This window comes from Heterodontus francisci, chromosome 40 (assembly GCF_036365525.1).
Source record: "Heterodontus francisci isolate sHetFra1 chromosome 40, sHetFra1.hap1, whole genome shotgun sequence".
Classification (NCBI taxonomy): Eukaryota; Metazoa; Chordata; class Chondrichthyes; order Heterodontiformes; family Heterodontidae; genus Heterodontus; species Heterodontus francisci.
In genome coordinates this window covers 18,710,889-18,722,960 of record NC_090410.1, presented here as the reverse complement: position 1 = coordinate 18,722,960, position 12,072 = coordinate 18,710,889, and the positions used below count along the sequence as shown (strand labels likewise).

At 42.4% G+C, this 12,072-nt stretch overlaps 1 protein-coding gene across 2 annotated transcripts in view; it reads left to right on the top strand.

The window, feature by feature from the left end:
• The window catches only part of zc3h4 (zinc finger CCCH-type containing 4), a 55,289-nt gene that overhangs the window by 9,567 nt on the left and 33,650 nt on the right, over positions 1-12,072 (top strand). For both annotated transcript variants that reach the window (XM_068019157.1, XM_068019155.1), the window contains exons 3-4: positions 2,697-2,807; positions 7,611-7,887. In XM_068019157.1, coding sequence (XP_067875258.1) covers positions 2,697-2,807; positions 7,611-7,887 — 388 coding nt within the window. The remainder of the gene's footprint in view (positions 1-2,696; positions 2,808-7,610; positions 7,888-12,072) is intronic.

The following is a 12,072-nucleotide window of genomic DNA, read 5'->3' as shown; positions in this document are numbered from 1 at the left end:
TTAACCACTTTCTCAAACTTTCCTACCACCTTCAATAATTTGTATTCATACACCCTCAGGTGTCTCTGTAATTGGCGGGATTGGATTTGTCCTGCTTTTTGTGCAAAGGACATACCTGGGCAATTGTCTCTGTTTCTGCACCCTCTTTAGAATTGCATCCTTTATGTTACCTGTCAGTTGTTTAATTGTTCACCACCATTTACGACTGGATGTGGCAGTACTGCAGAGCTTAGATCTGATCCGTTGCTTGTGGGATCGCTTAGCCCTCTCTATTGCATGCTGCTTCTGCTGTTTGGCATGCAAGTAGTCCTGTGTAGTAGCTTTAGCAGGTTGACACCTCATTTCTTTTTTTACCAACTCTAAATGCAGCCAGTCTTTCTAAAAACTCCTGTTTATCAATCTTTAGCCCATCCAGTGTCTCAACTACCTCCTCTTTCACTATGACTTTGGTAGCATCTTCCTTGGTAAAGACAGATGCGAAGTACTTATTTAGTACCTCAGCCATGCCCTCTGCCTCCATGTGTAGATCTCCTTTTTGGTCCTTAATTGGTCCCATCTCTTCCTGATTAACATTTTACTATTTATATGTCTACATAAGACTTATGGATTTCCTTTTATGTTGGCTGCCAGTCTCTTCTCATATTCTCTCTTTGCCCCTCTTATTTCCTTTTTCACTTCCCCTCTGAACTTTTTATGTTCAGCCTTGTTCTCTGTCGTATCATCAATCTGACATCTGTCATACTCTCTATTTTGTCATCCAGGCAGCTCTGACTAACCTTATTTACCACGTTTGTGTGTTTATGTACTTCGAGTGCATATCCAAGTACTTTTTGAATGCAGTGAGTATTTCTACCACTGGCATTGAGTTCCAGATACCCACCACCCTCTGGGTGAAAATATTTCTCCTCAAATTCCCTTTAATTCTTCCACCAATTACTTTAAATCTATGCCCCCAGTTATTGACCTCCCTTCTAAGGGAAATAGGTCCTCCATATCCACTCTGTCTAGGCTCCTGTTAATCTTATACACCTCAATTAAATCTCACCTCAGTCTCCTCTGTTCCAAAGAAAACAACCCCAACCTATCCAATCTTTCCTAATAAATAAAATTCTCCATTCCTGGCAACATGGTCGTAAATCTCCTCTGTACCCTCCCGAGTACGATCACATTCTTCCTGTAATGTAGTGATCAGACTGTATGTAGTATTCTAGCTGTTGCCTAACCAGTGTTTTTTTACAGTTCTAGCATAACCTCCCTGCTCTTACTTTCCTTTATTAGCCGAGACATAGAATGTATCCAGTATGTCGTCTTAACCACCTTATCTACCGATTCTACTACCTTTAGGGATCTATAGACATGCTCTTCAAGATCCCTCTGTACGTCTACACTTCTCAGTATCCTATTTATCCTGTATTCCTTTGCCTTGTTTGTCTTTCCCAAATACATTACTTCACACTTCTCCGGATTGAATTCCATTTTCCACTTCTCTGCCCACCTGACCAGTCCATTGATATCTTTTTGCAGACTATAGCTTTTTTCTTCACTATTAATCACACAGTCAATTTTCGTATCTTCTGCAGACTTCTTAATTATGCCCCCTACATTTAAGTCCATATCATTGATATATACCACAAAAAGCAAGGGACCCAGCGGTATGCGGAGCCCCACTGGAAACAACCATCCAGTCACAAAATGCCCATTGACCTTTGCTTCCTTACATTGAGCCAATTTTGGATCCAACTTGCCACTTTCTCTTGGATTGAATGAGCTTTTACTTTTCTGACTAGTCTGCCATGTGGGACCTTGTCAAAAGTCTTGCTAAACCGCATCAAGCACACTAACCTTATAGACCCTTCTTGTTCCCCCCTCAAAAAATTTAATCGTGTTTGTCAGACATGATCTTCCCTTAGTAAAACTATGTTGACTGCCCTTGATTAATCCGTGCCTTTCTTAGTGACAATTAATACTGTCCCTCAGAAGTTTTGTTTCACAGTAATATGTCCATCACCGAGTTTAGTCTGAATGGTCTGCAATTACTCAGGCTATCCCTTTCTCCCTTTTTAAACAACGGTACAACATTAGCAGTCATTTGACATTGCGCTGTACCCAGAGAGGACTGGAAAATGATGGTCACTGCCTCCGCTATTTCCTCCCTTGCTTCTCTTAATAGCATGGGATACATTCCATCCGGTCCTGGAATTTATCTATTTTCAAAGATGCTAAATGCCTTAATACTTCCTCTTTCACTGTGTTGATCAGTCGTGCCCCTCCACTTTTTTTTTCCTAAGCGTTTTGTAAAACATGACCAGCGACTTTTGATCCAACAACACTTAGACAATTATTAAGCGCCATTTTAATATATCATAATTACATTCGGGAACAAAATGGTAGCAGTGCTTAACTCTAGTAATCTGCAGTAATATGAATCCTCTTTACAAAAAAATGTATATCAAGGGTTTTATATGGTTTCTTTAACTGAAAAGCCATGAAGTTGGATGGAATTTCACAATATTCTTAGGCACATGAATGTTGCCTTTATTTCCTTTTGGTGATATAACTTTCAAAATACTGCTACTATTTGGTAAGTAAATATATTGATGTGATATCTAGAGGATTACCCAGTTGCAGTAGGTGACAATTTAAATGTGCATCTCTGTGTTATATTTTCAATCTTTCCCCTTTAATTGTCTTTGCAGCGACATGTATCTTCCAGCGATGATTATTCTGATTATAGCGATGAGTCTGACTACAGTCCCGGGGAGAAGGGATACCGGAAATACCGGGAATATAGTCCACCATATTCACAGGTAAAGGCAGGCAAAGCATTTTGTTGCACTGCTATCCTTGAAGTGTTTTATTCGGTGATTAATGTGAGTGTAGCCTCAGAAAGGATTTTCTGTTTGGGTCTTTCTTGCTGCCCCTCCATTCTGTATTGCAACAATCCCAAACCTTACCTGGGCACACATCTCCTGTGCTGCCCGTATCTTTCAAAATTATATATTTTTTAACATCCAGTGACTAGGTGATTCGGTGAACTTGTTAGAGCAGGATTGGAAACTCCTATTAATGCTTAGGAGATTTTAAAAATACTGTGTTCAATTTCTTTTTGACATGATGCAGATGAATTATTTTGAAATAAAAATAAAATATCTTATTACCTAAGACACAGCTTAAAAAAGGGGTGGCGGGGGGGGGGGTGGGAGTTGGCTGTGGGGGTGGAGAAGCAAGATCTGGGTCTTTGGAGACTCTGGACTCTTGTAATAATGAGTGTGAAGCAGTGAGACAGTCCAAGGTCTTAGTTGAGAACTTGTGTCCTGGTAGAGAAGACCATGAAGGTAAAGTGACAAACCATTGAGAAATGGAGCATGTTTAAGAACTGAAAATAAAGATTTGCATTTGTGAGGAGGAAAGCCGTGGACTCTAGAATGATATCAATGTTTTGGTTGTGTGGGCGGAAAAGTGGCAAATGGAATTCAGTCCGGAGAAGTGTGAGGTATTGCATTTGGGGAGGGCAAATAAAGCGAGGGAATATACAATAAACGGGAGGATATTGAGAGGGGTAGAAGAGGTGAGAGATCTTGCATGCCCACAGGTCCCTGAAGGTGGCAGGACATGTGGATAGAGTGGTGAAGCAGGCATATGGATTGCTTTCCTTTATTGGCCAAGATATAGAGTATAAAAACAGGGATGTGATACTGAAACTGTATAGAGCCTTGGTTAGGCCACAGCTGGAGTATTGCGCGCAGTTCTGGTCACCCCATTACAGAAAGGACATAATTGCTCTGGAGAGAGTGCAGAGAAATTTACAAGAAATTTTTTTTTATTCATCCATGGGATGTGGGCGTTGCTGGCCAGGCCAGCATTTATTGCCCATCCCTAATTGCCCTTGAGAAGGTGGTGGTGAGCTGCCTTGAACTGCTGCAGTCCATGTGGGGTAGGTACACCCACAGTGCTGTTAGGAAGGGAGTTCCACGATTTTGACCCAGCGACAGTGAAGGAACGGCGATATAGTTCCAAGTCAGTATGGTGTGCGACTTGGAGGGGAACTTGTAGGTGGTGGCGTTCCCATGCATTTGCTGCCCTTGTCCTTCTAGTTGGTAGAGGTAGGGCTTGAAGGTTGCAGCTATGAGGAAAGATTGGATCGGCTAGGGTTGTTTTCCCTGGAACTGAGGAGGTTGATGGGTGACTTGATTGAGGTGTACAAAATTATGAGGGGCCTAGAGTGGACAGGAAGGACCTGTTTTCCCTGGCGGAGAGGTCAGTTATCAGGGGACACAGATTTAAGGTGATTGGTAGAAGGATTAGAGGGGACATGAGGAGAAACCTTTTCACCCAGAAGGTGGTGGGTGTCTGGCATTTGCTGCCAGGAATGGTGGTGGAGGCGGAGACTTGCATGTTCCTGTACGGTGCTGTAACCTGTGGGGCCATGGACCAAGTGCTGGAAGGTGGGATTAGTTTGGGAGGATTGTTTATTCGGCTTGTGCAAATACGATGGGCTGAATGGTCTCCTTCTGTGCTGTACTTTTTCTATTGTTCTGTGTAATGCCTTTCAGGACCTCAGGGTGTCTCAAAATGCTTTACAGCCAACAAAGTACTTTTTGAAGTGTAGTCACTGTTGTAATGTAGGAAACGCAGCATCCAATTTGTGCACAGCAAGGTCCCTCAAACAGCAACGTGATAATGACCAGATTATCTGTTCTAGTGATGCTGGTTGAGTGATAAATACTGACCAGAACACTGGGGAGAACTCCCTAGCTGCTCTTCGAATCGTGCCATGTAATCTTTTATGCCCATCTGAGAGGGCAGAGAAGCCCTTGGTTTAATGTCTCATCTGAGAAGCTGCAGCTCTGACTGTGCAACACTCCCTCAGTACTGAACTGGAGTATCCACTAAAATTTTGTGCTCAGGTCACTGGAGTGAGATTTGAATCCGTGGCCATCTGACTCAGGCAAGAGTGCTACTAGTGAGCCATTATATAATTTTCTGGCTCACTTTAATCACTGCAAGTGACATGCGTCATGCCAGTGAGTACAAAAAGCAATTGTGACTTCATTTCTTTTAATTGTAACTTCTGCTGTCCTTCTGTTCTCATTCATTTCTTAAATTATTTCTGCTACTATTCTTCCAGACCAGTAAAATAAAAGTAAAATACTGCGGATGCTGGAAGTATGAAATAAAAACAAAAAGTGCTGAAAATACTCAGGAGGTCTGGCAGCATCTGGAGAGGAACAAACAGTGTTAATGTTTCAGGTCTGTGGCGTTTCATTAAAACTGTGATGAAAGGTCACAGACCTGAAACATTGGTTGGAATTTTACGCCCCCCTGCAGGAGCGGGCTGGTGGCGGGGAGGGTCGTAAAACTGAGTTGCGGGGGGGGCCATTCCCGCCGCCTTCTGGCTGAAATTTTACGAGGGGCTGCAGTGGCGACAAATGGCCCGCCCCAGGCCAATCAAGGCCCTTAAATGGCCAGTTAACTGCCGCTTAAGGGCCTCCTCCCACTGCCACTGGTATTTTACCAGCAGCGGGCGGGTGGCTCAGACCCTCCAGAAGGCCGCCAAGTAAAACTGGTGGCCCCCTTGCGGGTTGGGGGGGTCTCCTGATCAGGGACCCTGTGCCCCACGGAGGGCCGCTCGACAGCCCAACCACCCCCACTGCACAACAGTAATTCCGCTGTTAACTCTGTTTCTTTCTCCACAGATGGTGCCCGACCTTTCTAGCACTTTCTGTTTACAATTCTTCCAGACCAGCACTTGTTTTAATGTTGCATTCCATTTTTTTGTCCATCTGCTGTTTTTGCTTTTCCTCTCAACATTTCTCTATCAAAGTACTTTTTCCCCCCTCTTACTTCCTTGTGTGGAAGGAAGAACAACTTCTTTGTTGGAAAAATTTCATTTAGCAGAGGGATGTTGGAGGATTGTTTTCTTCTATTGTGCATGGCAGGAAACGGCAAACTCCATTGCTAGCTTACAAACTTACAAATTAGGAGCAGGAGTATGCTATTCGGCCCCTTGAGCCTACTCTGCCGTTCAATAACATCATGGTTGATCTGATTGTAACCTCGACTCCATATTCCCACCTACCCCGATAACCTTTCACTCCCTTGCTTATCAAGAATCTATCTACCTCTGTCTTAAAAATATTTAAAGACTCTGCTTCCACCGCCTTTGAGGAAGAGTTCCAAAAGCTCACGACCCTCTCAGAGAAAAAAATTCTCCTCATCTCTGTTTTAAATAGCTTCTGACTTGTTATCAGATCAAAGTGGGGATTCAGAAAGGATCAGTAGTAAAAGGCATGTATTTGGTGAAAGAGAGAACAATAGAAACTGGGGGAAGAGTCTGGGAGAGCAGACCATATGTTTTTATTTCTAGAGTTGGAACGCTGTTGCTGAGCATTCCAGCTGGTTATATCTACTGCGTTCTAGATTAGATTAGAGATACAGCACTGAAACAGGCCCTTCGGCCCACCGAGTCTGTGCCGACCGTCAACCATCCATTTATACTAATCCTACACTAATCCCATATTCCTACCAAACATCCCTACCTGTCCCTATATTTCCCTACCACCTACCTATACTAGTGACAATTTATAATGGCCAATTTACCTACCAACCTGCAAGTCTTTTGGCTTGTGGGAGGAAACCGGAGCACCCGGAGAAAACCCACGCAGACACAGGGAGAACTTGCAAACTCCACACAGGCAGTACCCAGAATCGAACCCGGGTCCCTGCAGCTGTGAGGCTGCAGTGCTAACCACTGCGCCACTGTGCCGCCCTGCAAGCAGAGTGCCCATGAAACATATACAGTTGGATTGGATGTTAATTTTATCCACAAAAACAGTTAGTTGATTGTAGAAAAGTTGAGTAGATGCTGTGCTTTTGAATTTCAACTTTTCAGGCACAAGTATTATTGCGATGATCGTATCCACATTGCAAGTTCCTAAACCCAGCTTTGCTTCGGGGGGTGCATTGAGTGAACAACAGACATTTCGCTACTGGAAGGAAAGGAATTTTGGAGAATCTATCACCTTTAATGTTGACAAGAAGCTCTCAATAGCTGGCCCAAGACCATTATTGGCAGAGATCCATGAGCAGGATGGCAGCTGACTTCTTGGTCAGGGAACAGTGTACAGACTAGGGAGAGTTGCAAGGAGGAAGCAAAAAGTAGCAGTTTGCAAACAAACCAGCAGAAACATTGAGAAATGTGTCCTGTTTACAGAATGATAAGTAAAATAGGACAAAAATTGGAAGGGGTGGTTTTAACTTTTTCATAGTCAGGAGGGATAGAACCTGCCTCCAGGCTTTTAGCTTTGCTATTATGTTATGATTGCTAAGTGGTGCACAAGAATGTCTTAGCTTAACCTTCTACCCATATTCACTTTATTGTTGTGGAGAAGTGGCTGGCTTCTGCCCTACACTTCCCGCTGCTGACCTGGCTAAGATTAGGAACTCACATTCTGGGTTATTGGTGCAAATCAATTTTTTCCAATAATGGGGCAGAATAGCAACCTATCATGTAACTGTTAGGTTATTTTTGATGCTTTGGTAAATCAGCGTTTTTACTGAGTTTTTATGTCCTTAAATTAATTACACGTCTTGTTCTGTGCTCAATGCAGCCACCTTATCCTCCATCTTCAGGGGCCCCATTACCAAAGAAGACGTACATGAAACCTGAAAAGATGAACTATAACATGTATGAGGAGTATGAAGATGATCAGTATGTTGACTATGAGGAAGAGGAGGAGGAAGTGCCAGATGAAGAGGAGGAAGAATATGATGATTTTGCCAAAGAATTAAGCCAATACAGGAAGGCAAAGGAGGCTTCTCAGCAACAGCACCAACACCAGCAGCAGTCCCATATGCCCATGGGTCACAGGGGGCGTGGAACATCAGGTACAGCTTGTAGAAAATTGAACTTTTGTATGTTGTTGCCTTCAGTTTTTTTCTACTGCTGAGGCATTGACTTATGTTGAGGTATCTTATGGATCCATTGGTTACCTCTCTTGGTTGACCATTCATCTGTGTAGTAGATTAGTAGGCAGCTCGACTGTCAGGGCTTAACAATCAACCACTATCCTGTCTCCACTCACTTTTTCCATTTGGAGTTATTGGAAGATCGGCAGTGGTGGGAGCACTCCTCTGCTTAGCTTAGTGCTACTGAGATCAACTGCAAAGCCTCACTCCTCCCTATCTCTTTAACCTCCTCCAGCTCTACATCCCTCAGAGGGATTTAAACTAAATATTTGGGGGGGAGGGTGGGGGCGGGAAGGCTCAGGTGAGGGGAGATTTAGAATGTTAAAAGAGAAAGGACAAGCCAATAGTCTAGGGTAGTGATATGGGTAATGAAAATCAGAATATGACAGGAGGGGACACAGCGTACAAACATAAGGGTGCACCAGCAAATAGGGTCAGAGTGGGGGAAAATGGTAAAAAGACAGAATTAACAGCTCTTTATCTGAATGCATGCAGCATTCATAACAAGATGGATAAATTGATGGCACAAATAGAAATAAATGGGTATGTTCTGATAGCCATTACAGAGAAGTGGTTGGAAGGTGTCTAAGGCTGGGAACTGTATATTCAAGGGTATTTGACATTTCGTAAGGATGGGAAGAAAGGAAAAGGATGTGGGGTAGTAGCTCTGTTCATAAAGGATGAGATCAGTACAGTAGTGAGAAATGATCTTGGATCAGAAGATCAAGATGCAGAATTAGTTTGGGTGGAAATAAGAAATAGCAAGAGAAAGAAGTCACTTGGGAGTAGTTTATAGGCCCCCTAATAGTAGCTACACTGTAGGACAGAATATAAATAAAGCAGTAATGGGGGCTTGTAAGAAAGATACTGCAATAATTGTGGGTGGTTTTAATCTTCAGATAGGTTGGCAATCAAATTGACAAAGGTAGCCCTGAGGATGAGTCCATAGAGTGTATTCGGGACATATTTTTGGAACAGTACGTTGTGGAACCAACCAGGGAACAGTCTATTTCAGACCTGGTAACGTGTAATGAGATGGGACTAATTGATGACCTCATAGTAAAGGATCCTCTAGGCCAGAGTGATCATAACATGATAGAATTTCACATCCAGTTGAGGGTGAGAAATTTGGGTCTGAAGCAAGTGTCTTAAATTTAAATAAAGGCAACACAAAGGTATGAAGACAGAGTTGGCTATAGTAGACTGGGAAAATAGGTGAAAAGGTAAGGTGGTAGATAATCAATGGCAGACGTTTAAGGAGATATTTCCTAACTCTCAGCTGAGATATATTCAGTTGAGAAGGAACAATTCTACGAGCAGGATGCATAATCCGTGACTAACGAAAGATGTTAAGGATGGTTTCAAATTGAAAGTAAAAGCATACAATTCTGTGAAGATTAGTGGTAGGCCAGCAGATTGGGAAAATTTTAGAAACCAGCAAAGAATAACTTAAAAGCGAGAAATTAGAATATGAGAGTAATCTAGCAAGAATTATAAAAACATAGTAATAGCTTCTAAAATTATATAAAAAGGAAGAGAGTAACTGAAGTAAACGTTGGTCCCTTAGAGAATGAGACTGGGGAATTAATAATAGTAAAAAAGGAAATGGCAGAGAATTTGAATAAGTAATGTGTCTCTGTCTTCATGGTAGAAGACACTAAAAGCATCCCAAGAATAGTAGAAAATCAAGGGCAAAAGGGAGGGAGGAACTTAAAACAATCACTATCACTAGAGAATAAGTACTAGGCAAAATAATGGGACTAAAAGCTGACAAGTCTGAGGGCAGTTTCAGATATGACAACTTCAGGGTGGGGAATGGGAGGCAGAAAATTAGTGAGTGACTCTGAAAGACAAGAAGCAAAGGTTAAAAAGTATGCAGCACAGGAATTTGGCAGCGTTAAAGAATATTTATTTAAATGCAAGGAGTATAGTAAATAAAGCCGATGAGCTGAGGGCACAGATAGACACATGGCAACACGATATCATAGCTATAACAGAAACTTGGCTTAAAGAGGGGCAAGATTGGCATCACAACATCCCTGGGTATAGAGTTTTCAGGCAGGATAGAGAGGGGGATAAAAAAGGAGGTGGCATTATTAGTTAAGGAATCAGTAACAGCTATGCCAAATGAATCATAAAATGAGGCCATATGTGTGGAGTTCAAATACTAGGAGTTACTATAGATCCCCAAATAGTGAGGGGGAGAAAGAAGATCAAATATGTAGGTAAATTTCTGAATGCAAAAACTATAGGGCAATAATAGTTGGGGATTTCAACTACCCTAATGTCAACTGGGATACAAACAGTGTGAAGGGCACAGAGGACACAAAATTCTTGAACTGCATTCAAGAGAACTTTTTTAGCCAGCATGTGACAAACCCAATGAGAGGGGGCGCAATTCTAGATATAGTCTTCGGTAATGAAGCTGGGCAAGTGGATGAGTAACAGTGGGTGACCATTTTGGAGATAGTGACCATAATACAGTTAGTTTTAGCATAATCATGGAAAAGGACAAAGATAAAATAGGAGTAAAAGTTCTAAATTGGGGGAAAGCAAATTTTACGAAACTGAGCGGTGATCTGGCGAAAATGGACTGAATACAGCTACTTGAAGGAAAATCAGTGGTAAACCAGTGGGAGGCATTCAAAAGATATAGCCTACATGGATTTTATTAAGGCATTTGACAAGGTCCCGCATGGCAGACTGGTCAGTAAAATGAAAGCCCTTGGGATACAGGGGAATGTGGCAGGTTGGATCCAAAATTGGTTCAGTGACAGGAAACAAAGGGTAGTTGTCGACAAATATTTTTGCGAATGAAAAGCGGTTTCCAGGGGCGTTCCACAGGGCTCAGTGTTGGGTTCCTTGCTGTTTGTGGTATATGTTAATGATTTGGACTTAAGTGTGGGAGGCCTGATTGGGAAATTTGCTGATGACACATAATTTGGCCATGTAGCTGATAGTGAAGAGGATAGCTTTAGACTCCAGAATGATATCAATGGTTTGCTTGAGTGGGCGGAAAAGTGGTAAATGGAATTCAATCCAGAGAAGTGTGAGGTAATGATTTTGGGGAGGTCAAACAAAGCGAGGGAATACACAATAAATGGGAGGATATTGAGAGGGGTAGAAGAAGTGAGAGACCTTGGAGTGCATGTCCACAGGTCCCTGAAAGTGGCAGGAAAGATTATAGATAGAGTGGTGAAGAAGGCATATGGAATGCTTTCCTTTATTGGCTGAGGTATAGAATAGAAAAGCAGCGATGTAATGCTGGAACTGTACAAAACGCTTGTTGGCCACAGCTGGAGTATTGCGTAGGGTTCTGGTCACCACATTACATAAAGGACATAATTGCTCTGGAGAGAGTACAGAGGAGATTTACAAGAATGTTGCCAGGGCTTGAAAGTTGCAGCTATGAGGAAAGATTGGATCGGCTAGGATTATTTTCCTTAGAACAGAGGAGGCTGATGGGTGACTTAATTGAGTTGTACCAAATTATGAGGGGCCTAGATAGAGTAGACAAGAAGGACCTGTTTCCCCTAGCGGAGAGGTCAATTACCAGGGAAGGTGGGATTAGATTGAGTGCAGACACGATGGACTGAATGGCCTCCTCCTGTGCCGTAATTTTTCTATGGTTCTAAGTCCCCTGGACCTGATGGCTTGTATCTTAGTGTCTTAAAAGAAGTAGCTGCAGAGATAGTGCATGCATTAGTTGTAATCTTCCAGAGTTTCCTAGATTTTGGAAAGGTCCCAGCGGATTGAAAAACTGAAAACTGTCCCTATTCAAGAAAGGAGGGAGACAGAAAACAGGAAACTGTAGGGCAGTTAGCTTAACATCTGTCATTGGGAAAATGCTGGAATCCATTATTAAGGAAGTGGTATAAGACATTTAGAAAGTCATAACACAGTCAAAGCAGAGTCAACATGGTTTTATGAAAGGGAAATCATGTTTGACAAATTTATTCGAGTTCTTTAAGGATGTAACAAGCAGGGTGGATAAAGGAGAACCAGTAGATGTAGTGTATTTAGATTTCCAAAAGGCATTCTATAAGATGCCACATAAAAGGTTGCTGCACAAGATAAGAGCTCAAGGTGTTGGGGGTAATAGAT